At 45.7% G+C, this 27,911-nt stretch overlaps 3 protein-coding genes across 5 annotated transcripts; 1 reads left to right on the forward strand and 2 right to left on the reverse strand.

The window, feature by feature from the left end:
* Positions 1 to 1,965: 1,965 nt before the first annotated feature.
* On the reverse strand, positions 1,966 to 5,675 carry LOC134147004 (uncharacterized). Its single transcript, XM_062587703.1, has 3 exons — positions 5,650 to 5,675; positions 4,716 to 5,020; positions 1,966 to 3,107 (listed from the first exon to the last, which is right to left on the reverse strand). The coding sequence occupies exons 1-3, from the start codon at positions 5,673 to 5,675 to the stop codon at positions 2,662 to 2,664; spliced, it is 777 nt and encodes a 258-aa protein (XP_062443687.1). The 3' UTR covers positions 1,966 to 2,661.
* A 2,221-nt stretch (positions 5,676 to 7,896) lies between these two features.
* On the reverse strand, positions 7,897 to 18,427 carry FAM114A2 (family with sequence similarity 114 member A2). Of its 2 annotated transcripts, XM_062587439.1 has the most exons (15): positions 18,345 to 18,427; positions 17,515 to 17,805; positions 16,749 to 16,960; positions 16,422 to 16,521; positions 15,848 to 15,943; positions 15,443 to 15,555; positions 14,323 to 14,457; positions 13,998 to 14,156; positions 13,256 to 13,382; positions 12,210 to 12,289; positions 11,282 to 11,407; positions 10,962 to 11,101; positions 10,121 to 10,193; positions 9,497 to 9,550; positions 7,897 to 8,735 (listed from the first exon to the last, which is right to left on the reverse strand). In XM_062587439.1, the coding sequence occupies exons 3-15, from the start codon at positions 16,956 to 16,958 to the stop codon at positions 8,634 to 8,636; spliced, it is 1,515 nt and encodes a 504-aa protein (XP_062443423.1). In that variant the 5' UTR covers positions 16,959 to 16,960; positions 17,515 to 17,805; positions 18,345 to 18,427; the 3' UTR covers positions 7,897 to 8,633. The 2 variants fall into 2 exon arrangements, with proteins under 2 accessions (XP_062443423.1, XP_062443424.1); XM_062587440.1 differs by lacking the exon at positions 17,515 to 17,805 and having other exon boundaries at positions 18,345 to 18,414.
* A 45-nt stretch (positions 18,428 to 18,472) lies between these two features.
* Positions 18,473 to 26,333, forward strand: MFAP3 (microfibril associated protein 3). Of its 2 annotated transcripts, none has more exons than XM_062587615.1 (3): positions 18,473 to 18,517; positions 23,209 to 23,670; positions 25,094 to 26,333. In XM_062587615.1, exons 2-3 carry the CDS (start codon positions 23,391 to 23,393, stop codon positions 25,837 to 25,839), a joined length of 1,026 nt encoding a protein of 341 aa, XP_062443599.1. In that variant the 5' UTR covers positions 18,473 to 18,517; positions 23,209 to 23,390; the 3' UTR covers positions 25,840 to 26,333. The 2 variants fall into 2 exon arrangements, with proteins under 2 accessions (XP_062443599.1, XP_062443600.1); XM_062587616.1 differs by lacking the exon at positions 18,473 to 18,517 and adding an exon at positions 18,823 to 19,029.
* The last annotated feature ends 1,578 nt before the right edge of the window (positions 26,334 to 27,911 follow it).

Consider the following 27,911-nt stretch of genomic DNA (forward strand, 5'->3'; position numbering starts at 1 on the left):
AGGCACTTTTTCCCCCAATCCCTCTCCCAGAGTGGTGGGGGACTCTCCCTTTTGGGGTCTGACCTGCTGGAAGCAGCTCTGCAGAGAAGGACCAGGGAGTGCTGGTGGATGACAAGTTGGCCACGAGACAGCAATGTGCCCTTGTGGCCAAGAAAACCAGTGGTCTCCTGGGGTGCATTAGGAAGAGTGTTTGCCAGCAGGTCGAGGGAGGTGATCTGATCCTGCCCCTCTACTTAGCCCTGGGGAGGCCTCATCTTGAGTACTGCATCCAGTTCTGGGCTCCCCAGGACAAGAGAGACATGGAGCTACTGGAGAGAGTCCAGCGTAGGGCTACAAAGATGATCAGAGGGCTGGAGCACCTGCCCTGTGAAGAACAGCTGCGAGAGCTGGGCCTGTTTAGCCTGGGGAAGAGGAGACTGAGGGGGGGATCTTATCAATGTGTACAAGTACCTGAAGGGAGGGTGTCAAGGGGACAAGAACAAACTCTTTTCATTTGTCCCATGTGACAGGACAAGAGGCAATGGGCAGAAATTGAAGCACAGGAGGTTCTGCCTGAACATGAAGGGGAATTTCTTCACCGTGAGAGTGACAAAGCACTGGACAAGGTTGCCCAGAGAGGTTGTGGAGTCTCCTTCTCTGGAGATCTTCAAGGCCTGCCTGGCTACAACCCTGCCTACCATGCTCTAGGTGACCCTGCTGAGCAGGGAGGTTGGACTAGATGATCTCCAGAGGTCCCTTCCAACCTTACCCATTCTATGATTCTATGATTCTGTTCCTACAGCTTTCCATCCTGCAGGAGCCTGGCCCAAGGGTGCTCTAAAATGCCATGGTCCTGGGTCGCTTTTGGAGGTAGGTTGTGCCTTGTGCAAGAGTCCTGCGTGAGCACCCAAGGGAGAGCAGGGTGGCCACCCGGCCGCGTTTTACATGAAGGCATCCTTGCTCTCCTGACTGTTGTTCCCCTGCTGCAGCCAACCCGGTGTACTGAAACCCGGTTCAGCTTTGGGGTTTGATCACTTTTTTGCCTTCATGTTTTCCCTTTAATCACTGCGTGGGATAACTAGGACAACGTTTCTCAGCATCTTTCCTGCTGTTTGCTGTGATTATACAAGAGCTGCATTTGTGCCGCAAAAACAGTATCTGAACGCATGTTCTGAGGTTTCAAGTAAAATCCTCCATGATGCTGACTTTTAGGCACAAGTTTGTCTGAAATTTGTGTTAACAGCAAAGCTCTGCCTTCCCACTTTGCTCAGCAAAATATCCCTACAAACACTGAGACTCCTTCTGAAAAAAAAAAAAAAAACAAACAAAAAAAACAAAAAAAAAAAAAAAAAAAAAAAAAACAACAGCAGCAGCAATGCAGGGAGGAAAACTCTTGCTTAAATCTGCTTTGTGGTTTTTGTTCACTGCAACCTTATCCGGGCTGTCTCAGTGCCGCTAGCACCAGCCCAGGGCGCTGCCGTCTCGGGCGCAGGGGTCCGGGGTGCTGCCGGGGGTGGGGCGGGGACGGGCCCTCGACGGCACCGCTCGCCCCTCGCCGGCAGGAGCGGCCGCCGCCTCCCAGCCCCGCGGGGAAGGGCTGCGGGCGGGGGGGCGGACGGAGCCTCTGAGCAGCGCTGCCGAGCGGGCTCAAACCCTTTCCCCGCTGCCGCACGGCTCCGGCCCCGGCAGGTGGCAGTGACAGCTCATTTTTCCCATTTTTTCCCATTTTTCCCTGCCCCAAGAGGAGCCCAGCCTCCGCTTGAGCGCACTCGGGGGCAGCAGCTGAAGAAGTGAGCTCCCCCCGCCCCCGTCCCAAAACTTCTTCTTTTGCATTTTTGATAAATCCGAGGTGGCGGCTGGCTGCAGCAGCTGAGCATGGCCCGGGCACTCATCTCGCACAGTGGCTGCTCAGACAGACCCCAGGTCCCTCCGCGGGGACGGACAGCACCCGGGACGCAGCACCGCCGGAGGAAGAAACTGCACCACTCTCCGGCACCCAAAACCACCTTTATTTGGCTGAAAGTAGCCCAGGTCCCCCCACGAGGTGCTGCTACGAGCATCTCGCCTCCCTGGCACACTCAGGCCACACAGCACCACTCCTGCGTGGAAAGGCTAATCTTCATCTTCCTTCTCATCCTCCTTGTCGCCACCACGGTCCTGGGGGAGGAGAGGAAAGAAAATCAACCCGGGCTGCAGGGGGGTTCTGGGTGTTTGGCATCCCTTCCTCTACGTGTGAGCAGCACCCACACGAGGGTTAATGCACGGAGACCCTCTGGGGTCCCGGCCAGGATCTCTGCACTGGCACCCACTGCCCTGCAAAATCCCGCAGTGCTGCCAGGGCGGCCAAGCAGGGCAGGCTGCACCCTGCCTGCGCCCAGCCCGGAGGAGGAGAGGAAAGCGGCCCGGGTTAGCCAGAAATCTGTACTACGATTACCTCCTCCGAGTCAGTACCAAGCTGCTGCTGCTCCTGCCCACTGCTTCCCTGTCTCCTTGCAAGGGTGAAGAGGGAAGGACACATAGCAGTGGGACAGCCAAGAGTCACTGAGCACCCTGGCACCCAGTGACCCTGTTTTCATTTTGGGCCAGATACTGGAGTCAGAGAGATGTTGGGTCTCAGGGCCAGGGCCGTCTTGGAGCTAGTCATCGAGCTGCTGCCAGCTGCCACAGCCCCACAAGCGCCCATCACCTTGCAGCGACTGACCGTGAGCCATGCCCTGCTCCCGTCCCCGCCGGGACGGGGATCAGTTCGGGCAGGTGCTTCCAAACAGGCTGCAAAGCCCGGCTGCCCCCGCGCCGAGCGGCCCGCTCTGCTCCGCGGGGCTCGGCAGCGCCACGTCCCACCACGCCGCCAGCAGCACTCGCCCCACGGCGGGGGCACGCTTGGACCGGGGCTCCCCGGCTCGGCTCCGCATGGCTGCTTTGGGAAGTGCCAGGCTCACCCTGCGCAAGGCGCTGGGGACCTCGGGGCTGACGGTCCTCTGGCAAACGATCCCAGAATCCCCCTACCGTTTCCTGCTGCTGCTGCTGCTTTTTCTTCTTGTTCTCCTCTTTTCCTTTCTCCTCTTTTCCTTTCTCCTCTTCCTTGTCCTTTCCCCTCTCTTCGCTCTCCTTATCTTCCCGTCCAAACCCTGCACCGGGGCACAGAGTGAGGTTAGTTGCTGCTGGGCAGCAGCCAGCGTGTGCAGACCCAGCGGCCGTGTCCTGCTGCACCGAGCGAGCGGGTCCCCAGCGGCCCAGGGACCCCCCCCCCCCGCACGCTCACATTTCAGGATCGTCGACATTTCACAGCAGCTGCCTGGCTCCCCGGCACGAGACCGTCACACCTACGACGAAGAGAAAGCAGCCAGGGTGGGACAACATGCAAACGCGGGTGGGCAAATGTGCCCGGGGATACAGGTGCCTCAGTCCCACTTCCAAACTCAGTCGTGAGCAGGTGAAAATTACAGAAATGGCTGGAATGAAACGAAGGCAAATGGGTGAGGAAGGCGCTCCGGAAGCCGCAGCAGAGAGGAGACCTCTGGGGAGAGGCAGCTGGTGAGGACGGAGGGCGAGAGGAGGCTGGGAGCAACAGCAGGAAAACTCGGAGCGCTAGTTAAGGGCCTCAAAAGGCGACTGATGGGGGGGTAAAAAACATCTCGAAGAAAACAGCTGCTTTTTTTAAAAAACACGACTGCCGTCTTTAAAAATAGCAGGAGCAAAGTCCACCAAGCAGCACCGGCAGGTCGAACCCTCCTTGTCGTTCCCAAACGGCAACTCGGCCGGCTGCGGTCGAGGGAAGGCAGCGGGGTCTAGGAGACGGGGCCGCTTTGTGCGGGGAGAAGCGGGGCCGCTCGTCCCCTCGGCAGCGGGCAGCGAAGAAGCAGCGTCTGCTCCAGCCGCCGCGGACGGAGGCGCCGCGCGGGCGCTTGCAAGCGGTGTTTCAGAGCGCGCAAAACGACGCGAGCCGTGGTTGGGATCTGCGCGCTCGCAGCTGCTGGGGGCAGCCTCGGCGCCGGTTCGTGTTTCTAGGCGCGACGCGGAGCCCCCGGCCGCTCGCGGGGAGCCGGGGAGGCAGCGCCCAGGCCGCCTCCGAGCAAGGGCCGGAGCCGGAGGGGGGCTGAGGAGAGGTGTAATCGGTGCAAAGTTAAAATCCAATTAATAACGAACAGTAACCTAACTCATCTCTGTAACCAAGAAGCGCAACTACTAACTTAAAACGATTACTTTTTAATCTAAAATCATTAAAAACAATCAAACGCTAACAGAAGGAAAGGCAGCCCGTGGGAGGGCGCGCGGAAGGTGCTGCTGCGCCCCTCTGCAGCTCCCCCGACGCGCGCCCAGCCCCAGGTTTGCGCTTGCTGCCGGGAGCTGAGCGGAGAGAAGCCCGCGGGCCGGCGGAGCCGGGCGCAGCCTGGCGGGTCCCGCTCCTCTTCCCGAGGCTCGGCCAGCCCTTCCGCGGACAAGCCCGGCCCCGGCGAGGAGGCTGCTGAAGCTCGGAGCCGCCAGCGGCCCCGCGCTCCTCGCCGGACGCTGCCCGACGAAGCGGATTTGCGCATTCGTAACCAAACCAAAAGGTGACGGCACAGGTTTCTCTCCCCGCCGTTCCGGGCGCACCGGGCTCAACGCCGCGGCGCCGGTGCCGCTCCCGCCTCGCCGGCAGGGCTGGCTCGTGCTCCCGACGCCCTTCCCTACGCCGGGGTCCCCGCCGTGCGAGCGCGTGGGGCGAGCGCTGTCCCAGAGGCGGGAAAGTGCCTTACCTGGAGCGGGGAAGGGCAGGTGGCCTGCGTGGTGCCTCGCCGGCAGCCGCCTGCCGTCCCGGGTATTTGAGCGTTGCCGTCTCCTCCCTGGTCCGACTTTTGGAGCAGAAAAACTGGCTCTACTGCCGCAGGCAGCACGTGACCCGGCAACACGACCAGCCGCGTTCGCGCCCGCAGGAGCCTCACGGCCACCGGTGCCTCCACGCGGGCGGGAGCAGCAGGAGCTCCTGACCCTCTGCAAACACGTTGGGGCAACTCTCCCAGCCTGGAGACACCCACAGGGACCTGGGGAGCAGGGAGGGCACCTGTGGCTCAGTCAAGGAACATCCTTCGGTCTGGATCCTGTCTGAATTAGAGATGAGAGAATCTGGAGGTGTCCTTAACAGCCAGAGCAGGACAAATCTCCACCAGGTCCTTGTCCCCTGCCTCCTGGGCCGGCCCCGGGCCAGCAGCAGCGCCCCGAGGGCTGTGCCGCGCGGGCAAGGGGGCCCAGCGCAAGTCAGCGCTCAGCACTCCCAGCGCCCTCCGCGCTCATCCTCGCCGCTGGCTTTCGCTCCAACATATCATTAGACAAATACTTGTCAGCAGAGAGCAGTTACCAGCAGGCCGAAACACCTGCAGAACGTGTTCCCTCTAATGCGATGTCCTCATTTCTAATTGCACCAATACAGGATAATAACAGTCACAGTAATGCTAAGATGGGCTCGTATACCTGAAAGCTAATTTTTCTCCGCCTAATAAAAGGTATTACCTCTCCCACAAGATTTGCCCAATTTAAAGCCTTCAACTGTACAACAAAGTTGCTCCCGCAGTAATTTTACAGCCATGATTGTAGCATGGGTGGAGTCGCCTCCCTGGGAGCGAGACCAGCTCCAGATAACCCGTGCAAGAAGGCAGCAGCTGAACACGAGTCGTTCAGTGCAAATCACGTTGCCGGTTCGGAGCCGAACGCAGCCCCATCTGCCCCCGAATTCGCAGGCTGCCTGCCCCGCGCAGAGCGAGTTGCCTCGGCGAGCTCCCGTCACAAACACGGCAGGTGTTTTAAACTGCACGGGGAGACAAACCTGGAGCAGCCCAGCCGGGGCCACGGCCGAGTCCCCGGTGTTGCCCATGCAGAAGTCAACAGCGGTGCGTTTCCTGGGAGAGAGGAGAGATGCTTTAGCTCACGCACAAATCATTTGGGGACCTCCCAGCGGCCAGCGAAGCGATCACGGCAATCCCGACCCGGGCTTGGGCTGCAGGCGTCCGGCCCCCCTCGGCTGGGCAGCTCCCGCCGCCTCTGTGCCGGGATCCTCCTGCCCAGCACAAAACTTGACTTTTCTTTCCCCCCCCCCTCCCCATTAAAGCAGTGACCTCATTACAGCAGCATTACAAGTCCCTTGAAATCTGGCTGGGCAAGTGCAGGGAGCAAGTCCCTAAATGTCATGGGGAGGTCCCAGCCTTTTTTTGGTTTTCCATCTATTCACAGCAGCTGCCAGGAAGCAGCTTTTACAGCTGCAAGTAAGAGATTCTCTCTAGAGAAAATAATCACAGCAGGCTTTTATCCCCTCCCAGTCACTGGCAGCATCTTAGCTAACTCTCATCTATTCTCAGCCACCTCTCACCTTCCCAGACAGTACCAGAAGTGCTCAAATTACTGCCAGCTCTCATTAGGTTCATGCACAAGGCAAGGCCGAACAATAAGGTCTCCAGTCAGTCGGATGGTAAATTCTGATGAATCCTTTGGGTAGGAAGATTTCAGCAACTGCGTAACTGTTTTTGTTGGTCATCTGCTGCATTGGTATCCTTGCATTGGCACAAGGGAAGCTGGTGGACATTTGGTTACTTGCTGCTATAACAAAACCCAGGTGAGCATATGATTGACAAAACTACCTCCTGCCTCCTTGAAGAATTATTTTTTTCCGTAATTATTAGACTGCTCTACCCTTAAGGACAACAGGCCATCTTGAGTAGACAATACCTGTGAAAATGCAGCTGCTGCTTCAGAAAACCACCATTATCTTTATTTCCTCTCTTCAGACGTTTCTGTAGTTACCAGCTTGCAATAGAAGCAGCAAAGTTGATGTTTTGCACTGATGTAGGAATTCAGAGCTCAGCAGCAACTATCATTCACCTCTCGCTTCCCAGCCTGTGTTTAGAGTCCTCTTTTTATGAGACATTGCCCTGCCATGACAGAGGCCCTGGCTGTATCTACCCCAGAGCAGCACTAAGCCCTACCTTAAAAGCCACGGCTAGGGGAAGGAAGGAAGCAAGGAAGCAAAAACAAAAAAGCCCCCAAACCAACAACAGAGTTCCACAAACTCACATCACAAATGACAAAGACACTCTTTCCTTTTCCCTTTCTCCCCAGAAATATCCCAATTGCTCTTAACCAAGAGTTGTCAAAACAAATTTAATGATGTTATCAACATAAACAAGACAGAAAACGTAGTTCATTGTAGTGCAGATTTTTTCCCCCAATCACAATTATTCCAAGGTCAGTCTTCTTAAAAAAAAAAAAAAAAAAAAAAAAAAAAAAAAAAAACTCTCACAGATCTGTTCACCCTAATCCCTAATCCGGGCTAAAGCAAAGGTTTTTCCATATCAGAAAAGCTTTAGCCAAAAGATATTCCAATAATAATTCCCCATTGCACAAATAGAGCAGAGCAGCATTAAGCCTTCAGTATAGCAGAAGTTTGCAAAACCTACTAAAACCCAATGGATTTTAAAAATGTAATTTGAGCATCATTGTTATCAATGAGCAAATACAGAGGCAGGTGTGATAGTCAGCCACCTATGGTTAGCTATTCTGGACTTCTTTAAGTCCCATTTAAGCCGTACATTTCTGCTCTTGTGATTCCAACAGAGGCTGTTCCCTCACAACAGGGAAGCTCAAAAGACAAAAATTGCAAAAAGGAACAAAGTAGGGAACTTTTCACAGCACAGAGAAGACACCATATGTGGAGCAGCTTTTGAGACAAATTAGAACTCCTTCTAACAGAGTCAAATTGCTTCCCCTTCCTCACTTTAATACATCTTTTAAGAAGGAGAATTGCATTAGAGTGTTTTTACACAGAAATGGAAGAAAAGTGGTACCTGAGTTTGTGAACAGTCTGTCATTGACATGTTGAGTTGCATTAAAAGAAGGAAAGCCTCATGCTAAATTATCTCATTAAATTGCCCAAACAGGAATCAACCCGTCTTAACCACTTCTTCTTTATTGCTATAAAACAGAGCAACCACGTTCTTAGGGCCAGACCAGCATTTTCCCAGCTCTTCCTGAAGCAAACATTCTGCAAGAGGAGGAGAAACAGGACCTTGCTGAAAGCCCTCATGCCACATCTGTGAGTTATTAACAGACATCTTCAAGTAGCTGGAGCTTCTCTTCAGCAACAATGTTTTGATAAAGCAAAAGGAATCCTTTCTGTTCTAGTCTCTCAAACCTAGGAACTGCAAAGTTCATAATCATAGGTATTTACTTCTTTGCATCTCCTATTTAACACTCATTTCAACACCAACACAGAGCTATTAGGAACCTAATTATGTCTCTCTAACGTAAAAATCACACTATTGTTTTAGCTGTCTTTTACAGCCAGCTGCCACACTTTTCTCCATCACTGTCTTCACAGTCCAGAGAGCTTCTCCAGAGAGCTTATTAACACACGTAGCAGAGGGATTTCAGTGAAAAGATATAGACACTCCATGAGAACAGGGAAGCAATCTGCACTTTAAATCTCTCACATTGTCCACCAGTCTGGACTATGTTCATCTCATCTCTCAGCTATACCTGCAGAACTGCCATTGCCAGTCTGCATTTAATCACCGTTCTCATAGTAGCAGTGATCAGAGTTAACTTTTCCCCTTAATATCAGCCATTATACGATTCTCCAGCATGGGAACTATGAAGAAGGACAAAAAGTTCTTAATTAGAAGGGTTGTTTATTGCTGCAATAATTCCGTTCTAGCCTCAATAAGAGAGATCTGCAGTACAGGCAGCAAGAGTTGGAAGGCATCCTGGATATATGAAGCACTGTTTGAAGCCTATGAAAACAAAATCAAAACACATGCATGAATAATAATGCTAACAAATTAGCTTTACTAATCATACACTCATTTCAGACAACATTGATTAATGCACATAGGAAACAGAAGCCTTGCTTGTTTTGTCTTTTAGGCTTCATTCTAGTAATGAATTTTCCAATAAAATTTTTTGAGGAGCTTTATCCCACTAGACAATAAAAGCAGCTGATTTAAAGCTGCTATATGAGATCCATTGCAATCCAAATGTAGGATACTATTTTGGATAACTAACCAATGAAAAGTATGTATTTCAGAAGGGAAGCACAGACATGCTGTGGCAGGAAGGAAAACGACACCAAAAGAAAACATCCCTTTCCCACTGCACCTCAAAAATTTATAAGCACTGAGAGGCAAGAGAACAGCTGGAAAGTACTGGGACTTCTACCCAGTAATTTATGACTCTGTCTAAGCTTTGACTTCAGGCATCTAAATTCACACTAAAATGCTGGAAATCCAGACTGCTGAATCTGAAATTGCTAGTTTATCTTCTGATGTATAACTGTCAGCCGTGATCACAACACAGCTCACTCCACACTAAACAACTCATGTCTTGTGCAAATCTATTATTAAGCATTTACTAAAAGTGGTAGGCTATCAGATAGGTAAGATAAACCTCAGATCTGGATTAGAGGACTTGGTATGTATAAGGATACTGAAGTGGAAGAACTAGCATATCTATTTTCTAAGTATTAGCTTAAAGTTTTAACTTTAGCATAACTGACCTCCAAAAACACTCCAGTGATTAAAGGATTAAGCACATCTGCCTTCTCTTTGACCTGCAGAGATCAGATATACATTATCCTGATTGAAAACTTGATCACATTTCTTCAGGCAAGATAAGATAAATCCTCAGCAAGTTTAAAACCATCATTGCTCCCTTGATGCCAGAAAAGCCAAGTCACAAGCTGCAGAGGATCTGCCCTGCAGCATGCAAATAAGCATAAAATAACCCACATAAACCCAAAGCAGGACCTACATGAATACATACATAGCATCTTCAAATGAACTGTGGACAGTTGGAGGATTTAGAGATAGTGATTATCTTCAATAGCACCTGAGCATTTTGTAAAAATCTACAAAGAACACAAATGTTATTGTCATTTGTCTCGTGAGCACTGTCAGCACCAGTCCCCACCTCATTTAAGAGCCACGTTGAATGCAGCAGGATGCATTCTGCTCAAGATACATTCAGCTGCCACAGTTGGGGAACGCTGACCTAGAAGGTTAGTTCACAGGGCAAAAATCTGCATGTATAAATGAGCAAGCACAAAAAGCACTTTTTGGTGAAAATTCCCAGGCTGTGATCAGCTAACATCTCATCCCTAAGAATATGATGTAACTCTTACCCCTGCAGTTGTTAAACACGTAGTAAACTCTTTAGAGAAAGTTGATAGTTCTTTACACAGCACAATCGTCATTCTGTGGAAGAAAATTGGAAAGCTATGTAGTAAAACACCTACAGAGAATCACTCTCTTCTGGTGTTCTTCTAGAACACAAATATCTTGTTTCCACGCATATAAAGCTAAAATCAAGCCAAAACTGATGTATAACATTTAGACAGCGTATGAAGATCTTAAAGTTCCCAAAATAAACTACAGAGGGGAAAGGTGACAAAAAAAAATAATAATAATTGAAGCCAAAGATACAAAACACTGTTTAAAGGATACAAACATCCTTCAAGAAGGAACAGTACTAGCTTGCTTTACTACAGATAAGTGTCATTTTCTAAATTTGAAAGTATTAGATATTTCATATACTTGCCAAGTATCACCTGACACAGAGAAAAACATCCATGTGTCTCACATCACTGGTAATATTAGTCCTCTAACTAGTCCAGAATTTCACAATATTACACACCTAATATGCTAAATATTAGTAAAGAGGTAATTAAGAATCACTTTTATACAAGTGTTTTCTAATATATTAAATGCTGTATTTCTGACTAACTAGAGCAAGCTTAGGCCCAAAAAAATCTTCTTGGACATTGGAAAACTCAATTTTCTCTTTCTCATGGTAAAATGTCTTTATGTTGGAAAGAGAAATGGGCAGCTGAATTCTGCTGGAAAACAGTGATACTACACATAGCAACTTCCAACGTATGTGTAGAATTCAAGAGTCTTGAGAATTTCAGGAGTCCTACACAACTAACACGTAACATATAGTTAGACTTAAAGAGATGAACTTACTGTGAAAGAGACTTGGCTCGGTCTGTGGCTGTCACCTCTTTCTTCTGACCATGTAGCAACAAAGCTGCAGTTTTGTGAAACATTTCAATGGAGTATGCTGTGAGTTCAGCCAGACTTCTAATGGCAAATGCATGAATATCCTGCAATATTTATTATTTAAAATTAATATTTGTTATTTAAAACAATTTAGACTGCTCTTTCAGATCTCAGAATCTACATTCAGAAATGGAAAACCATAAGCTCTTGAGATTACAACTATAACTTAGCAGCCAGATAAACTATCTGCTCTTAGATATCCTCTTCTTCCACTGCTCACTCACCTCTACAGATTTTTTAACATCATGGTCACCATCTCCAGATTCTGCTTGGTTTTCTTCACTCTCTTCTTCTTCTTTAGAAAGAGCAATGTTGAATTGTGCTATCCATTCATGAGCAGATGTCCTCACCTGCATTAACATGTGCCATAGTATTTAATGCCTGGAATGAAGCCCTCCTGCTCACCACAAAGCATTGAGTACTGGATCTGCCTGGAGGAAGGAAATAAACTACTACTCCTGTGCCGGAGAGAAGAACCAGAACAAATGATCCTAGTGCCTTCAGAACTTTGTGGAGGGTTGGCTGCTGCTCTTACATACTTGAACACAGTAACTTCTGTAGCACCACGTACCGGGGTTTACCAGCAAAGCCATGACTGACAGCGGCACTTTTAAAAAGCATCTGCAGAATGCTGCTGCCACTTGGTGGATCTAAAGGGTAGTGAGAAGAAGACAAGATGGGAATGCTTCCTCATACCAATTTCTGGACACAGGGCCCTGGGCAACCTGCTCTAGGTGACCCTGCCTGAGCAGAGGTGTTGGACTAGATTATCTCTAAAGCTTTCAACCTCAACTATTCTGTGATTTGGTAAAGAATCAGCTGCTTGAACCAAGACCAGGGCTTCAATTAATGACTGCAGGATGATTTCACTGTGGTGGCTGAAGGCTCACTGCTCCTAGCTGTCTTTGTTACTGGACCTTACTGCCCCGTGACAAGGCAGAGACACACTGGTGCTGACTGATTCAGAGCCAGATACTTTAGAGAACATGGATTTGCTCCTGTAAGGCCAAAGGAAGCACCCATCCTTTTCAGTACTAGCCTCCAAGACATAGCTTGTCTTCGTACCTTTAACGCTTTCACAAGCAGAGCAGGACTAAGGGGCAGTTCCCACAAGGAAGCTCTTCACCTTTTAGAAGATGGGAAATAACTCACCACGATCAGCTTGTCCGGCTTTGTGGAGACATGCAGTTCTGAAAAGAGTTCTGTTACTTCTTTCGTGAACTCCTCATTTCCTACAGGAAAGTTTAAAAAAAATCCATACAATGGATGGATACAGGAAATAAGCAGTGCTTTAATACACAACTAGCAATGCACAAGTTATCCACTGTTTCATATACTACTTTGAACCATTCACTCAGGCAGGGATACATCAGATCTGGTCTTTTTAATACAATTTATAAGGCAAATTCTGAAAAGGTGAAGACATCAGTGCCAGAAGATTAGCCTCTGCTTTCTCAATTCTGTTTTTTTAGCTAAGTAATTCCATCTTCCAAGTAGTTTACAACCCAAACGAACAAACCCTGTGTTTTATAATGCACTAACCTGCACATCACCTTGGAGAGTCTGAAACATCACTTAAAACCAATGGTTCTCCTGTTATATATGACAGGGCAGATGTTAACAGTGGGGGCAAGGCTGTGAGATCCATCATGTGCAAATATAAAAGATATATTAAGTGTTAAATGGTAGCAAGTGCAGCTGTGTGAGCCCTCCCTGATGAGCCATTTAGGTAAAAGCAATGCAAGAGATTTACATTTAAAACTGCATAATCCTCAAGTATCAGAAGGCTCTTGCACGTGGAAGCACCTCTGAGTCTTTTGGTCTATGTAGCTAATGTTTATTTAAAGAAATAAGATCACTCTCCCTCTCCTGCAGGTCGGACAACTCTATTCACAGGCTTTCTCTTATGTCAGCAAATCTTTGCATTCTCCTCTCAGCTTAAGGTCCATCCTATGAATTGCCCAGGGGCTAAGCAATTCTAATCCTGCTCTGGCAAGAAGTCCCTACTACAGAACTAATGCATTGCGGCTTTCCAGAGATGAAGGCCATTGCTACCTGTCATGCTCCTGGCCACAGATTGCTTTAGGATTAAGCATACAGCTGAAGAGCAATTTAACCATGGCATCATGCCCATTGCTAGTGATCTCAGGGCAGGTTGGTTCTGCACTGAGAATTACAGCTAGAACTTGGACTCTTACCCCTCTTTTCTTCTTCTTCTTCTTCTTCAGAGAATTCAGCTAATGAAAATGCTTCTCTGAGCTGCTCCATTTCCTCCTTCAATGTGTCCAACTCTTCCCCAGAAAGAGCATTTAGAACCAATTTTACCTATTCAGGGCAGGAAAGCCAAAGAGAGAATCATAAATCTAACATGAAAGGAAAACAAGATTGAAGATGCAGGACTGGTTTACATCACATGCAAAACTATCAAGACTCATACTAGTGAAAAGGGGCATTTTTCTAAGACAAGGAAGAGGGACAGACTTACTGCAAAGTTTCCTGAGGTAAAAACGGATTCTTAAGCTGTTACTGAAATAATTTATGAAAAAAGGAATTATTTCTGAGATTGTATGCTGATCTGTCCTTCTCTCTGTCCCAGGACTGAGGGGATAGTTTCTGTTTTACCTGCAATGCTCTTCTCTTCCCCAGTTCAAGGCAGCAAATAAGTAGGTATGAGGAGAGGGTAACTTGGGAGTTGAAGAAACATGTGAAGTAAGGCTGGCTGATTAAAAAGAACAACTCTATGTGTTTAAGACAGGACGCAATGTTGCCAGGATAAAGACCAGATCATAATGTAGGGGTCAAAGTAAAGTTGTGTAATCAATCATTTTGTAGCAAGTTCTGACTTCTCAGTATTTGATTTTGCATGTATGTGCATATATTTCTCTTTTATTCCTGCTCAGCTGAACTCAAAATCGGGAGAAAATTGCTCAATGCCATTACCTTTGATTCACTCTCTCTGGAAAGCATCTCTAAGGCCTCCAGATGCGAAAGACCCTGAAACTCATCAAATAGTAACCCATAATGGGCTTTCTTCTCGGTAGCCATGGTAACCTCAGTAGCTGTCTGCTGCTCTTCTTTCTCCTTTGCCTCTCGTAAGACCTGAAAAAGAAAAGTAGAGGACTTAGGTCAGTGCCTGAAGATACAGAATACGGAAAGACAAGGTTTTTGGCACAATAGTAGGAAATGGTTGATTAATAACAGAACCACAAGAGAAGAAAGAAGTAGTGATAGATACCAATAAGGAGCTGATATGGAACTGCCATACCTGAGATAATGTAGAGGTCCTGTTCATTAGGCCCTTTGTTTTTTTGAAACCTGGGTCTCCCTCCGCTATCACATCCATTGTCTTTTTCCCAATGAATTCCAAGGCATCTAGACCTCCACTAATAACGCTTTTTCCCTAGGAAGTAAATTTGGATACAGATAGCGCATGTAAGTCGCAGAAGACTACGCAGATGAAGAAATTAAATTGAGGGGTTTATATTGGCAATGCTATAGGCAGACTCACACAGAAGCTGAATGAGACCTCATCACCCCCAAATTCAACCCTCATCGCTACAAAGAGGGCAGAAGAATATGGAAAGAGCTACAATACACAATCATCCAACAGTTTAATGTAGTACTCGAACCACTGCAGCAATTTGATACGAAATACATTCTATTTTGTGAACAAGCTGGTTCTCAGCACAGCAGTATGCGTCATCCTACACTTACACACAATTCTCACATTCAAGCACTTAGGTCTTATCCCTTCAATGAGCAAACACTAGACCTGTGGACTTTGGTTGCTTAACTCTTGTTCAAGCCCTAGAGACAGAAGCAAGCATTCCATCTGTATCCCTTTCAGATTCATGGGCAAATGGACAAGACAGCAGATCACAAAAGTGCAGTTTCTATGGTCCTTTTGAAGTGCATTTCCCATGGTCAGAGAAACAAGCTGATTTCCAAGCAATCTGGGCTTGTTTCACAGAAGTTTTTGAAGAGCAGCTTGGATGTTATCGCTAGACAGCTCTGTGGAAGTCAGTGGAATTATTCCAGGAATTAGTCTGACTCTGCATTTCACCTAATACACTAAAGGAAAAGATCAGAGATAAGAGAGTACAGAGGTGACATGCGTGCAGATACACACAATAGCACACTCTCTTCTGTTGACCTTCTTTGTTATTTAGTTCAAAATTATCAAAATTCAAGACAACTTACACATAAGGTACCAGTTAAAAGCAAGACACAGCATAAAGAGCATCTGAAGGCTCAGCTAGCCTCTCACCATTCATCCCACAAAAGCCAGAATTCAAGTTTTCCTGTTATGAGATTTCAAACAAGGCAAAAAAAAAAAAAAAAAAAGTTCTCTTAACCCTGTTCTCTTCCCTTCCCAAATCACTCACCGTGCTTTGGACAGCTGTAGAGATGGTTGACAAAACTCCAAGAGCCCCAGCAATAGGAAAGGAAGTGCCATCATCAACTGCATCTGTGCTGCTATCACCAGGATTCTTGCTTCCTGCATTAGAAGAAAGTTAGCTAACCTTCTCACTCCCCCCAGAATATCCTCTCACTTGCAGAGTGGAGAAAATTAACAAACAGCACGTTATCTAGGAGCAGCACTAGAACTGGGATTATCTTACTACTTGCAAAATTTTTAAGGGCTAGCAGAAGCAAGCAATGGAATATAATATTAGTGCATAAAGAAGTATCTACCTCAATATGCAAGAAGCAGAGTAAGACAGTACTATTCAGGGGCTGATATGTTATGAGAAAAATTTCAGTATTGTTCTTACATAATAAAAACTGACCTTTTGTAGCATCTCTAGTCTCTGAAGAGATTTCACTAGGACTGGGGATCCCAAGGGATGTTTCTGCTTTTTCTATGACATTTGAAATGCCTTGACCTAGAGAAGACAGTAATATTACTTTAATCATTAGATACAACTGTATTTTTTTTTAATCCCTCACCAGAACAAGAGGAAGATCATGGCTGTATTTTCATTTTTACTCTTCTGGCCTCCTGCTGTTCAAAACACAGTTGTCCAGCACTAAAACTTACTGCTGTCCAGCTTGCTGACTGACCCATATAACGAATTCAGGTTTCATCTCAGCTTTTATATCAAATTGCAGAAGTTTTTAAATGTCACCCAAAAATTATACAAACACCTTAAAATTTTAGAAGTAATTTTGGTTGTACATATCTCCGTAGTCTTATTTTACTATTTAGTACTGATTTTCCCCATTACTTGGGCAGGTCTCTTGACATTTTCCAATGCTTGCTTCTATAGCAGGAACCCCATTGTCTTGAAACAAGCTCAAAAGCAGTTACTGCAGACCTGAAATATGACTAAAATATTTATCAAGCACCAGAAAGAACCTTACCTACGGTAGCAACAGTAGCAGATGCAGTGGAGAGAAGTGATTTCCCCCAGCTTCCCCAGTATCCCCACCCTGTCTGAGCTGCAGCAGGAGAATCTGAGACCTTTAATTAAGGAAAGCAGAAAACAGATATCCATATATGTATGGTGAGGGGAACACAGGCAGTCTGTGACATGTAATTTCTCTGAAGTTTTTTTTTCCTTTTCCTCTCTGCAAATAAATTGTAATGTGAATTTTCAGAGGAGGAGCGAGGCTTGCAGTCAGAATACTTTTGTGCATAAAACCATGACACTTGAAGTCATGTGGTCCAGAGCTAGCACAGAAATGTACCTTGAGTGTTTCAGCTGACACTTTCTCTATAGCAGCAGGCTGACTTGGGGGTTTAGGTTCAGGTCTTTTCCGAGTCATAGGCACAGGTTCACGCTCTTGCTCTCCCTGTTCACTGCTCTCCATGGAGCCAAGTTTTTCAGGTTTCTGTCCATTTTCATCTTCATGAGAGGCTTCTTCTTTCAGATTTTCACTGCTGTCTTTTTCAGACATGACTACAACATTCAAAGAAAGCAAAGCAGATAAAATAATCACTTCCTTGTACTGACATCAGTTCAAAAGCATCATATTTGTGTTTTAAATAATTAAACACAAATAAAACAAAAATCCTTTCTTCCTGTGACTCATATTCCTTATTCCTGCATAAACAGGTCATATTTTTAAGTGAATTTGTACAATGAGTTTTACCTAACTACAAGTGTCATACTTGTAAGTTTAAAGTCCCACAAAAACATGTGGCTTTATCTAATTAGCACACCCTCTGCACAGAAAAGAAACAGACTGATAATTCTGAAAAGCAAACTGAAGGTACAAAAGGTCTTCAGATAATTTAACCCATTGCTTGCTTTACAAAAGAAAAAAAAGCAAAAACCAATTGCTTGGAATGGCTGCTCTGAAGCATGACAGATACCAACAGACACAGCTATTAGAAAGCTGGGCAGGTCTGGAAGCAGCAACGGGTTTGCTTCTATATTTAGGGACGAGCTTCTTCAGGGCATTCAAACCATCTGGAATTTGAAACACGCTCAGGTTGCCACAGCAACCATACCTGACACCTCGCATCTGGAGCCGACAGGGTGCACACAAACACGGCTGCCAGGCCGCGGCCTGCACACGGCCGCACGCAGGGGAGATTTCTCTCCCTCCCGCTGGCTCCTCAGCGCGAGTTTCACCAACTCCGCGCCAGGAAGGAGAAGCGGAGAAGCCGGAGGCAGGCAGGGCGATGGTGCGCGCTGCACACGGCGGGCGCTGCCTCGCGGCCCCGTGTCCCTGCAGCGGCCTGGCTAGCAGTGCAGCCCCGAGGGGCGGCTGCTAACGCTTCGAGGGCAGCTCCTTCCACCTAAAGGACAACGACACGTTTAAGCACCACGAAAATAGCCCCTACCGCAAGGGCAGCTCTGTGGGAGCAGCCAGGCCCCCCCACCCGGCTCCTGCCCCCACCCAGGGGGGCCCTTGGGGGCATCCCCCGCCCCGAGGGGAACCCCCGGCAGCCCCCCCCCCCACGCCGGGGGCAGCCAGGACCCCCCACTCCGTTTCCCTGCGGCCTCCTGCAGGGGTCAGTGGGGAGCCCGGGGGAACGGGGGCTCACGAGCATGGGGAGGGGGAGCCCGGGGGACATCCCCCGCCCCGAGGAGGCCCCGTGCCCCCCCCCACCCCGCGCACCAGGAGACCCCGGGCTCCCTCGGGGCCTCCACGACCCGCCCCCCGGACTCCCTGCCCCACGGGGGGGCCCTTTGGGCCCGTAACTCTCCCTTCTCTCTCCCCCCCACCCCCGGTCGGGGCCTCCTGCCCCACAGAGAACTTCCTTGGGCCCGTAAGCCCCGAGGGGGCTCCCTGCCCCACAGGGGACCCGCGCCCGCCCCCCCCCCCCCGCCTCACCCGCCGCGCCGCGCCGCCAGCGCCGCGCTCCCCCCGCCGACACCCCGCCAGGCGGAGCGCACCATCGAGGCGCGGGGCAGAGCGGCCCCGGCTCGCTGACCCCGGAAGCGCGCCGCCAGCCCGGAAGGGCCGCGAGGAGAAGCACGTCCGGGTGGCGGCGGCCGGCGGTGGCGGTATGTCGGTGCCCGGCAGCGCGGCCGCGGCGGGACGGGGGAGGGTCGCGGGGAGGCTGCGGCGGGGGGTGGCGGAGGGGATCGCGCCTCAGGCCGGGAGCGATGCGCTCTGACGTCACGGCGTTGTGATGACGCCAGCTTGGATTTGGTGGCGTCAGTGCCGTGACGTGGAGTGGGAATGGCGCAGCTGCGCGCAGCCGCTCCGCCTTCCGCGGGAGGCTCCGGGGGCTCAGCTCGGTGTTCGGTCCGGGGGGGGGCGTGACGTCACGTCGCCTGGGTTTCCTGGTCACAGCGTTGGCAGTGTTCGTGCAACTCCAGCGGCGCTGATTCAGTCGGGTTCTGGCCCGGAGTGACCCTCGGCCTCCCCGCGCCGGAGCCGTCCAGCGCGTAGCGTTCAGTTTCCCTTGGCTGCTCCGTACGTTTTGGTCCATACTAATTTCTAGCATTTGAGGAAATCCAGCCATTGTCACGTGCAGTTAGTTCCGTCGCCCTTCAGACGTTACCTCGGCAAGGTGGGTCACACAGATGAGGTCCGTGTGTAGACCAAAGACTGCCTTCCAGTAAGGAGACACAGTAACGCAGCGGTGCGGCCCCGTGACCCGCAGGTTTGCAGTGACAGAGCACTGGACAAGGTTGCCCAGAGAGGTTGTGGAGTCTCCTTCTGTGGAGATCCTCAAGGCCCACCTGGATGCAACCCTGTCTAACATGCTCTAGGTGACCCTGCTTGAGCAGGGAGGTTGGACTAGATGATCTCCAGAGGTCCCTTCCAACCTTACTGATTCTGTGATTCTATGGTCTGCCATTTGTGAGGTGATTTGGGGTTGGTTGCTTTCCTTTCCTCCAGCTGCAGAATGATGTCAGAGCCAGTGAGTGAAAGTAGGACTATATAATTTGAACTCTGACTGAAGCTGCTCCCGCAGTGGAGCCGTCTCTGGTGCCCAAGAGACGGTGAAATCTCTCTGCAGCTTGTCCTGTGCTGGGATCAGTCATGTCTGTATTTAACACCACAGCATCTGCTTTTGCAGACTTGCCAGGACTTAAGGTCTTCAGGACTCTGTTAAATGCTGTTGAGATCTTTTCCCAGATTTGAAAGATGAGGACTCACAAGATTATCAGATCAGCCTCATATCTGCAAGAAACCAATCTACAAACAGGTTGATAGTCTGCATGCAAAAAGTATTGATCAAATAGAATTAATGCACATTATTACAGATTAACTTGTTTTGAAATCATTATAAATGCCAGAATACATTTCTGCATTGTTTGTCAGAAGAAGGAGTTAGTCAGAACAGTCTATGGTTTGTGAGGTGTATCTTGGTTTATTACTTCCCATTTCTGCAGGTATGAAATGATGTTACAGTCAGTGAATGTAGAGCTATATAATTTGCAACCTCTTGGGCCCCAATTTTGCAATGGCTTATAAATGTGGGTGATTTTAAGTACTGTCAGTACTTCCGTTGACCTCAGTGGGACTACTTATAGTGCTTGAAGTTAAACACACATACGTTTTTCAGGGTAAAAGCCAAAGATGACTCATAGAAGTGCACGCATTATGGATTTTTATCTTTCCACCACTATTTGTTGTTACAACTTATGATTTAATAAAGGTTGAATATATTGAGCTCAACTTCAGGTTTACTTGTAAAGTAGCCAGTTTCTATTTTGCCTGAATTTCATCTTGCCTGAATTTAATACTTTCTTGAAAAATCTGTAATGTTGGCACTGCTCACGCTTTATCATTCTTGGATCCTTTATCAGCTCCAGCAGCTGTTTTGCATAAGTGTGATGGTTGAATAGTATATATTTTGCAGATCATTATCTTTTCCAGTGTTCAGCAATGAGAGATCATTGTGTGCTTAACAATAATGAGTTTTCCAAAAGCAAAATGTGACAAACAATTTATAATAAATCAGACCTTGAAGAGTTTAATAATAAAATGCAATGACCCATCACCACCAGTGTTTTATACATTATGCACTTGGTGCAAATATAGTGGCAAGCATATACAATTACTGAAGATAATTATCTTATTGTTATGAGGGAAGACGTTGCTCAGTATTTCTTGCATTAAATAAGTGCCTGAGGTTTCTAGTGTCATTTTAGAAAGAGTATCACGGACACTTGGAAATCTAATAATTTAAATTTAATAATTTAAAGTGACAAAAATAACACAGACAAAGTACAGGAGGTACTGGAATTATTCTCTAATAAATCTAAAACATTATTAGTTAGGAGATTATTGTTTTGGAAGATTGGAAGTTAGTCTGTGTGTTTGATTCAATAACGAAGATAACAATTTGTCTTCACTTCAGAGCTATCATGTTATAACTGCATTAAACCCTATAAAATCAAGCCCTTACTGCATACAAAGAAACTGTAGTGTGATGGCACTTTTAACTTAAGCCAGTTGAGTTTCTGAGTGATATATGTTCAAGATTTGAGAAGCACACGTCCTCACTTGCTAACACAAGCCATGATAGATGCTCAAATGACAACTCTGGTAGTCCAAAATGTCAGAGTTTTCAAGTAATAGTCCACAAACCACTAGCAATCCACAGTCTGTTTTTAAGGAATCCACAGAAGGTTACCAAGAAAAACAAATCTGTTGTCAGCAGCCTTAAATTTATTATAAAAATGTCTGTATCTTGCTCTGAAAATACAAGGGGTCAAAAAAATTAAAACAAGTGCTGCAAGCAAAATAATAATTGTTGGTCAGCAGCAAACTTAATATTGTTTTTTCAGACTTAGGCACTTGATGCGGCTGTGATGGTCTTCTCCTGAGATGGTAGAACTCACTAACACTTTCCCGAAAGTATAACTGATAAGAGAACAAGAACGCAAGAAACCTTAGTATTCCTTTAACCATTTAGCCGAGGGAAGACAGCTTATTCAGCAGAGTGGTACAGCTGAGTTCTTCTCTGTGTTGAGTTCATCTTAAATAAAAAGACAAGAAGCAAGACAGATGAAAAGAGTAGGGACAAAAAAAAAAAAAAGGATGAAGAGATTGTTGTTTACAAAGGAAAACTGCAGGGCCTGTTTTCAGGTTTTCCTTGCAGGTTTCTGTGGGTGAGTTGGTTAGTCAAGCTTGAAGAGGAGCTGGGCATTGGACACAGCTGTATTATTTCCCTTCTTCATTAGATTGATTTTGGCAGTAGCTGCACCAAAAATCAGTCATATATATATTTCTCTTCAGATCTCAAATTTGGGATCTGGTTTGTCCTTGGACAAATTATCTTTAACTGAAGAAATTCGTAGTCTAGGTAGTGTGTTATTGGCAATTTTTCCCATTCCTGAATAGGCTTACTTTGCCTCTACCATAAAGAGAATTAGTGTAAATCAGCTATATTTATTCACAGTAAATTATTTTTGTTGAGTGATTAGGTATGTCTCTGTTTTAGGCAGTGTTAACTAATTAACTTTGTATTGTGATATTTATGAAATGCAACTCCTCTAGTGTTTGTTATTAGTAGAAGAAAAGATGATAAATTTGAAGTCACATAGTCAATGGACTGAAGTAAGATATACTTTAAAATAACTGTTCTGGACTATGGCTTCAATACTTTACAAATTGTTTTTCATGGCTCTGGAGCAGTATGGATGGAATCATAACTTCAGGGAATGCATATTGGATTAGAAATTTTGTTGAGTCAGGCTTCCAGGAAAATTGATTATATATTTTCTCTTATCAGTATCATCTCATTCTTACTACAAGTTGATTTTAGTCTAGATTTTAAAACAGAAAAATCTTTGTGTGCAAAGAGCATCAAAATAAGGTCCTTATCCTAATGTCTTAAAGTATCTTGTTTACATAAAATATCTTGTGCATACATTAATTTCAATTAAACAAAACATTTTTTCAAATTGCTGTGAAATGTGGGGCAGATTTTGGTATAGTGAAGATGATAATGTATGATCACTGAGATGTAGCAGCATAAAGTAAAAGATTTTTAATAGGAGCCTACCATGAAAAAAAAGAAAAGAAAAGAGAGACAGACAGATAATGCAGCAGCAGCAAGAGATTGCGAAAGAGGATATTTAGACGTCAAGGTCCTGGTATTCAGAAAGGAACGTCCCCTTTGTGCTTGTAGATAACTGCCAATAGACTTTTCCTAACATAAATAACCGTAAGCACATTATATGTTATTTAGACATCTAGCACTGATTTTGCCTTAAGATAAAAAAAAAATATAAGTATAAATGCTAAAAATCAGGTACATGAGTACTTTGTTTTGTCTAGATGCTAAATGAAGGACTAACAATGGAAAACTAGGATTTAAAAGTACTTTGATATTGTTGGGAAGGGAGGCAGAAATTATATCCTCTTTCTTGCTTTTCTTCCTGTATTATGAAAACACTTTTACTCAATTAACATATGCAGAAGTCACTTTCTGACTAGAGATAGTTGTGCATTTTCAGTAGTGGAACTGTGTATTCTTTTCTTAAAACCTTTTTCCCTTAGTGATTATTGTTCCTGAGATTATGTATTTTGGATGGGAAGATGAACATCTAAAGCACTGAAGGTTGTGCTAATGCCTTCTTACCCTCGTTTCATTACTATGCTCTGAGCAAAGATCTGGTTTGGAACCTCTTGGCTGACAGTTTATATTATGCTAATTGAAGTCTGTTTACTGGAAATGAGATTTGAATATGCCGTAAGCTTGTGATCATTAATAAACTTCTTTTTTTTTCAGTTGGATTTCCAGCTTCCATGCTTAATGTTGATGATCTTGAAAGTGCATTTGGATCCAAGACATTTTCTATCACTGAACAGATCAAGAGCCTCTTCTCCTATCTCAGAATAATACGGACCGCCTAGTATCATATGACTTCATTTATTCAAATTAAACGAAAAAAGAATTTTCTCTAGCCTTCCATGAAGCTCAGCTACTGTCTGTTAATTTTGACTGTTACTATTGGTCTTGCAATTGGATTTACCGTGGAAAATGTAGTTTCTAACAGGACAGTTGGTTTGGGGTCCTTCAATACATCACTTCATCCAGTATTTCAAGCTTTAGTAAACTCTCCAGCTCACCATGATATCATAGCCAAGGAGGGGACCAGTGTTCTAATTGAATGTAAGATGAACGTCAGCCAATATGAATATATTCTTTGGTATAACTCCAGAGGACACCTGCTTGAACAGAAAGATGAAGGTGAGCTTTCCAGCTATTTTATGTACTTCAGCATTCCTCTGTAATATAGCTTCTGAAAACCTCTGGGACTTTATTGTCTTTTTCCTCCTATCCTACCATTTTTACAGCTGGAAAATTGGGAGAGAGCAAGACCAAGCACTTTTCCCACAGATACATGGCATCTGGTAGAGCAGGAATTGCACCTGATTTCCGCTGTCACTAGCCCATCCTTGCTGCTACAGCACCCTAGAGAATTGTTTTGTTCAAGAAAAGTCACATTATTCAATATAGAAGAACTGAATCTGCACCCTACTAGACACTAATTGATGTTTTTATTTATTATTGCTGTGGTTAATATTTTATCTTTCCAAACACATGTGTTAAACACAATTCTTCACAACTTGTGCCCTTTTCTGGCTGGCAGTTTGTACTGTAATTCATTACAGAATTTTTTAAAAGCATGAGATGACTGATTACATTTATTTCCTGGTTTATGCACCAGTGACACCATAGAGACCAACTTCATTTGTAATAGCCAAGGATGAAGTACATGCTAATTAACCCTTTCACACAGAGTGAGAATCTGTTTTCTTAGCTCTCTTACAGTTCTGTCCATCTAGTTTTTAATTTTCAGAAAATAGTGTCTTTTAGAGGTTCCACAGAATATCCTTTACTCTGTGAAAGTCATTGAGGTGAAGTCATTGAGCTAATTGGTAGGATCTTCTCAGAAGTCATCTTACTGCTTTAAGAGTATTTAGTAACCTTTTTGTAGATAAAACGCCATCTAGAAATTAGTTTAAAGAAGGGTAATTAGAAGTGCAACGTATGAAAACAATTTTTCTCCCAAGTTACAAACATGTAAGAAATCATTCATAAAGCTCGTTTCTTTTACTGATTTATTTCTACGTGAGTTTTGTATATCAGCGCTGTATGCTCAGCAGAAAGCTGTATCTCAAGAAAATCCTAGGTTCTTTTGCCAGCTGAGCCATTTGCAGGCTGATCTTCTGATCTTTTTCATGAGTCACTTGACTTCTGCATCAGAACCTGTGGAAAATTAGGCTTTATAGAGGAGAGTCTTCCAACATAATGCTATCCAATGGGTGAAATGTGGTAGCTAAGAATTTGATTCACTGTCAGAAAGAGCTGGCAGTCCAAAACAAGGAATTCACAGGAAAAGCACAGATGGTAGAAAGCAGAATAAACAAGAGTAGCCACTGCACAGAAATCTTTACCCTGAAGCAGTAGAATTGGTATCTGAGTTGTATTTTTCTGTACTGTAAGCATGAAAAGGAAAATTCCATCCTTGTGTAGACTCCTTGTTTTGTGCTAGAAATAGACTGCTTATTTCCAAGTTCTGCTTGCTAATAATGGAACAAGTACGATGCATCATGTTTACCTAGTTATTTTGGGGTTTTAGCTCAATTTATTTCTTTTGAATCTCTAGGTGGACGGTGGTGGATTGCTGATAATTCCCTTAACATCACAAAGGTCAACTTTGCTGACCGGGGGCGATACACATGTGCAGCTGTTAATCGTAATGATACCTTGTTTTACACAGTCACCCTGAGGGTTATCTTCACCTCAGGAGACATGAGTATTTACTACATGATTGTATGCCTAGTTGCCTTCGCCATCACCCTCATTTTAAACATCACCCGTCTGTGCATGATGAGCAGTCACCTCCGCAAAACAGAGAAAGCTATTAATGAGTTCTTCAGGACGGAAGGGGCTGAGAAGCTTCAGAAGGCTTTTGAGATAGCCAAGCGTATTCCTATCATTACATCTGCGAAAACGCTAGAGTTGGCCAAAGTCACTCAGTTTAAGACCATGGAGTTTGCTCGATACATTGAAGAGCTTGCCAGAAGTATTCCCCTTCCACCACTGATCCTTAACTGCAGGGCATTCATGGAAGAGATCTTTGAGGCAGTGCGAGTTGATGATCCTGATGAAGTTGGTGAGGAGGTGAAACAAACCCAAGCCTGTGGTACCCAAGCTGCGATATATCCCATCAACGCAGAGATCAAGCGCAGCGATTCACCAGCTGGGGATTCAGATGATGGGTCCATGAATGAACAAGGCCAAGAGATCGCTGTTCAGGTGTCCATTCACCCACAGTCGGAAGTGCAGAGCATTGACACAGTCTCTCATGACAGCTGCCAGTTTCCTCCTTCTGAGGAAGGCGCCTGCTGAGTCCAGTGAGACACTGGTGAAAGAAGTGCAGGTGACTCTAGGATACTGCAAGAACGAGATCTGCAAAAAAGCTGCCTCAGTCCCATATGCACAAGACTTTTTTTTCCCCAAAAATACAAGGTGCCAGAACTACTACTGAAATCTGTGTTTTCCGTCAGTTTTTCTCAGTGTTGATCTGATGATTTCAAGTCTGTTAGGAAAGGCTGTTTGTGCAGTGGCTTTTTTTGAAGCAAGCATAGTATACTAAAAATATTTACAAAACGGGAATTCTTTGTCCTCAACTCCTTGGTAGCTTTTTATATCATATTAGAAGTGGCCAAGCTGAGCAAAACAATTTGCAATAAGTTCTTGTCCTTTGTGAACTCTTTCTTCCTTTGCAAAGTGAAACCTGAATTTCTTTTAGTTAATGTTGTCCTGATGAATTGAGTTGTATGCTCTTTCTGAATTGCCTCTTGATGCGTGTAGCCTATCAGAACCATGCTGAGCTTGAACAAGTCTGTTTTGTGTAGTGTGCTTCTGTGTTGCTATCAAAATATACTGTGCTTAGAAAAAGAATAGTAACAGAATCTGCTGCTGCATTAAATGAATTGTTGTAGTTTCAAGGCAGCTCAGAGAACAACCAGGGGGGTCTCAGTTTCCACACACCTGCAGAAAACTTGTGTATACTCTAGTGTATGGAAAGCAAATTGTTGTTGCAAAGTTTGTCACTTAAACTTGGTGCTGATTGCCAAAGCGCCTTACCCGGATTCTGTCTTACAGAATGGAGCGGTAAGTCAGTATTGCTGATACTGTCTTTCTTTTGACTGCTGATTTCACGCACTATTGAAAATCCAAAGTATTGTATTGTGTTTTATGTTGTTGTGAGAAAGGAATGACACAGTGGTCATGTAGTGGCAGTTTAAAAATGAATTAATTAATCTACAGGTTAGAAATCTTAGACAGTTCTTTCTGAAAAATAGAAGAGAGGAAAAGTAATGACACTTATTTACTTAGCTCTGGCTAGTACTTTCAGAAAGCAATGCAAGAGAGAGGGCTTAATAGAGGGGCTGGCTGAGCCCCCAGTTCTGCTGTTTGCCAGCCGTTGTTTACAGGAGTGGAGTAGCTCTCCGAACGTGCCCCCTCCTATCCGAGGGAGAGGCCCCGGTGCTGACACAAGTCCATACATTTTTAACCAAGGATTCTCCCACGCTGGTTCCTCAGCTGTAGAGATCCAGCCGCAAGGAATCAGAGTGCAGAAAAGAATCTAGTCTCCTCTTTCACTCTTTGGTGCTGATTTTTTTTTCTCCTTGACATTTATAAGTTGTATCACTTAAATAGCATTTTATATCCTGTTGAGATTTAGTAGATGTAAGGCTTGTAAGCACTCCACAAATTAATTTCATACAACTACTGGAAGCATATTGCCATATAATTTTAACAACTTGGCAACAGGAGCACCATTTAATTTCCCACAACTCTTTTTTCTTTTCCGTATTATTACAACAATGTCAGTCGAACAAGTGATTCTGGAAGGCTGCTCAAGATTCTTAAGAGGATTTGACGTTACATTTACATGAGTGGAGATGGAAAACGAGGCATGGTGGTAATGACAGGGTGGGGCCTTCTGCGGTGGTACATCCTTGTAATGAAGGGTCTGCACAAGTTATATTTGTCATGTCACATCAGAGAACAGGAAGCCGAAGCATCCATTACCATTCTAAAATACCTTCTACGGAAGGTTCTGTAGGCAGCCACCAGCAAATGCAGTCTGCTAGACTTTGGCATGGCTGGTAAGAGCCGTGTTTGTCAAGAGGAGAAAAAAATTGCCAGCCTCGGTCATAGTAATGCTCTGACCAGCTTGGTACCGTTTCCAAGACGTAGCCAGCATTATCTGCTTCAGGAGAATGAAGCCTGCTGTAGACACTTAAACTAGATACTGCCCTTGACTGTAATTTCTGTTTAGCCTCTACAGTTAGATGGCACTTTATGTCCAAGTAAAAAGTTTGTGTATTTCTGTGTTACCTCTTTGGTCTCTCAATTTTTTTTTTATTATTATTATTTTTGATGTTCAGTGTTAAAAGATACTCTTGTGG

This window comes from Rhea pennata, chromosome 14 (assembly GCF_028389875.1).
Source record: "Rhea pennata isolate bPtePen1 chromosome 14, bPtePen1.pri, whole genome shotgun sequence".
Classification (NCBI taxonomy): Eukaryota; Metazoa; Chordata; class Aves; order Rheiformes; family Rheidae; genus Rhea; species Rhea pennata.

What these genes read in the sequence shown, in the direction of transcription:
- LOC134147004 (XM_062587703.1), bottom strand. Translation starts at nt 5,675, where the DNA reads ATGGGGCTGCGTTCGGCTCCGAACCG. An exon ending in CTGCGTTCGGCTCCGAACCG is followed by an intron (nt 5,021 to 5,649) that starts GCAACGTGATTT and finishes ACTGAGCCACAG; the next exon opens with GTGCCCTCCCTGCTCCCCAG. An exon ending in CCTGCCCTTCCCCGCTCCAG is followed by an intron (nt 3,108 to 4,715) that starts GTAAGGCACTTT and finishes GCCCCGGTGCAG; the next exon opens with GGTTTGGACGGGAAGATAAG.
- FAM114A2 (XM_062587439.1), bottom strand. Translation starts at nt 16,958, where the DNA reads ATGTCTGAAAAAGACAGCAGTGAAAATCTGAAAGAAGAAGCCTCTCAT. An exon ending in CTACAGCTGTCCAAAGCACG is followed by an intron (nt 14,458 to 15,442) that starts GTGAGTGATTTG and finishes TTTACTTCCTAG; the next exon opens with GGAAAAAGCGTTATTAGTGG. An exon ending in CCAGAGAGAGTGAATCAAAG is followed by an intron (nt 13,383 to 13,997) that starts GTAATGGCATTG and finishes TGCCCTGAATAG; the next exon opens with GTAAAATTGGTTCTAAATGC.
- MFAP3 (XM_062587615.1), top strand. Translation starts at nt 23,391, where the DNA reads ATGAAGCTCAGCTACTGTCTGTTAATTTTGACTGTTACTATTGGTCTT. An exon ending in GCTTGAACAGAAAGATGAAG is followed by an intron (nt 23,671 to 25,093) that starts GTGAGCTTTCCA and finishes TTGAATCTCTAG; the next exon opens with GTGGACGGTGGTGGATTGCT.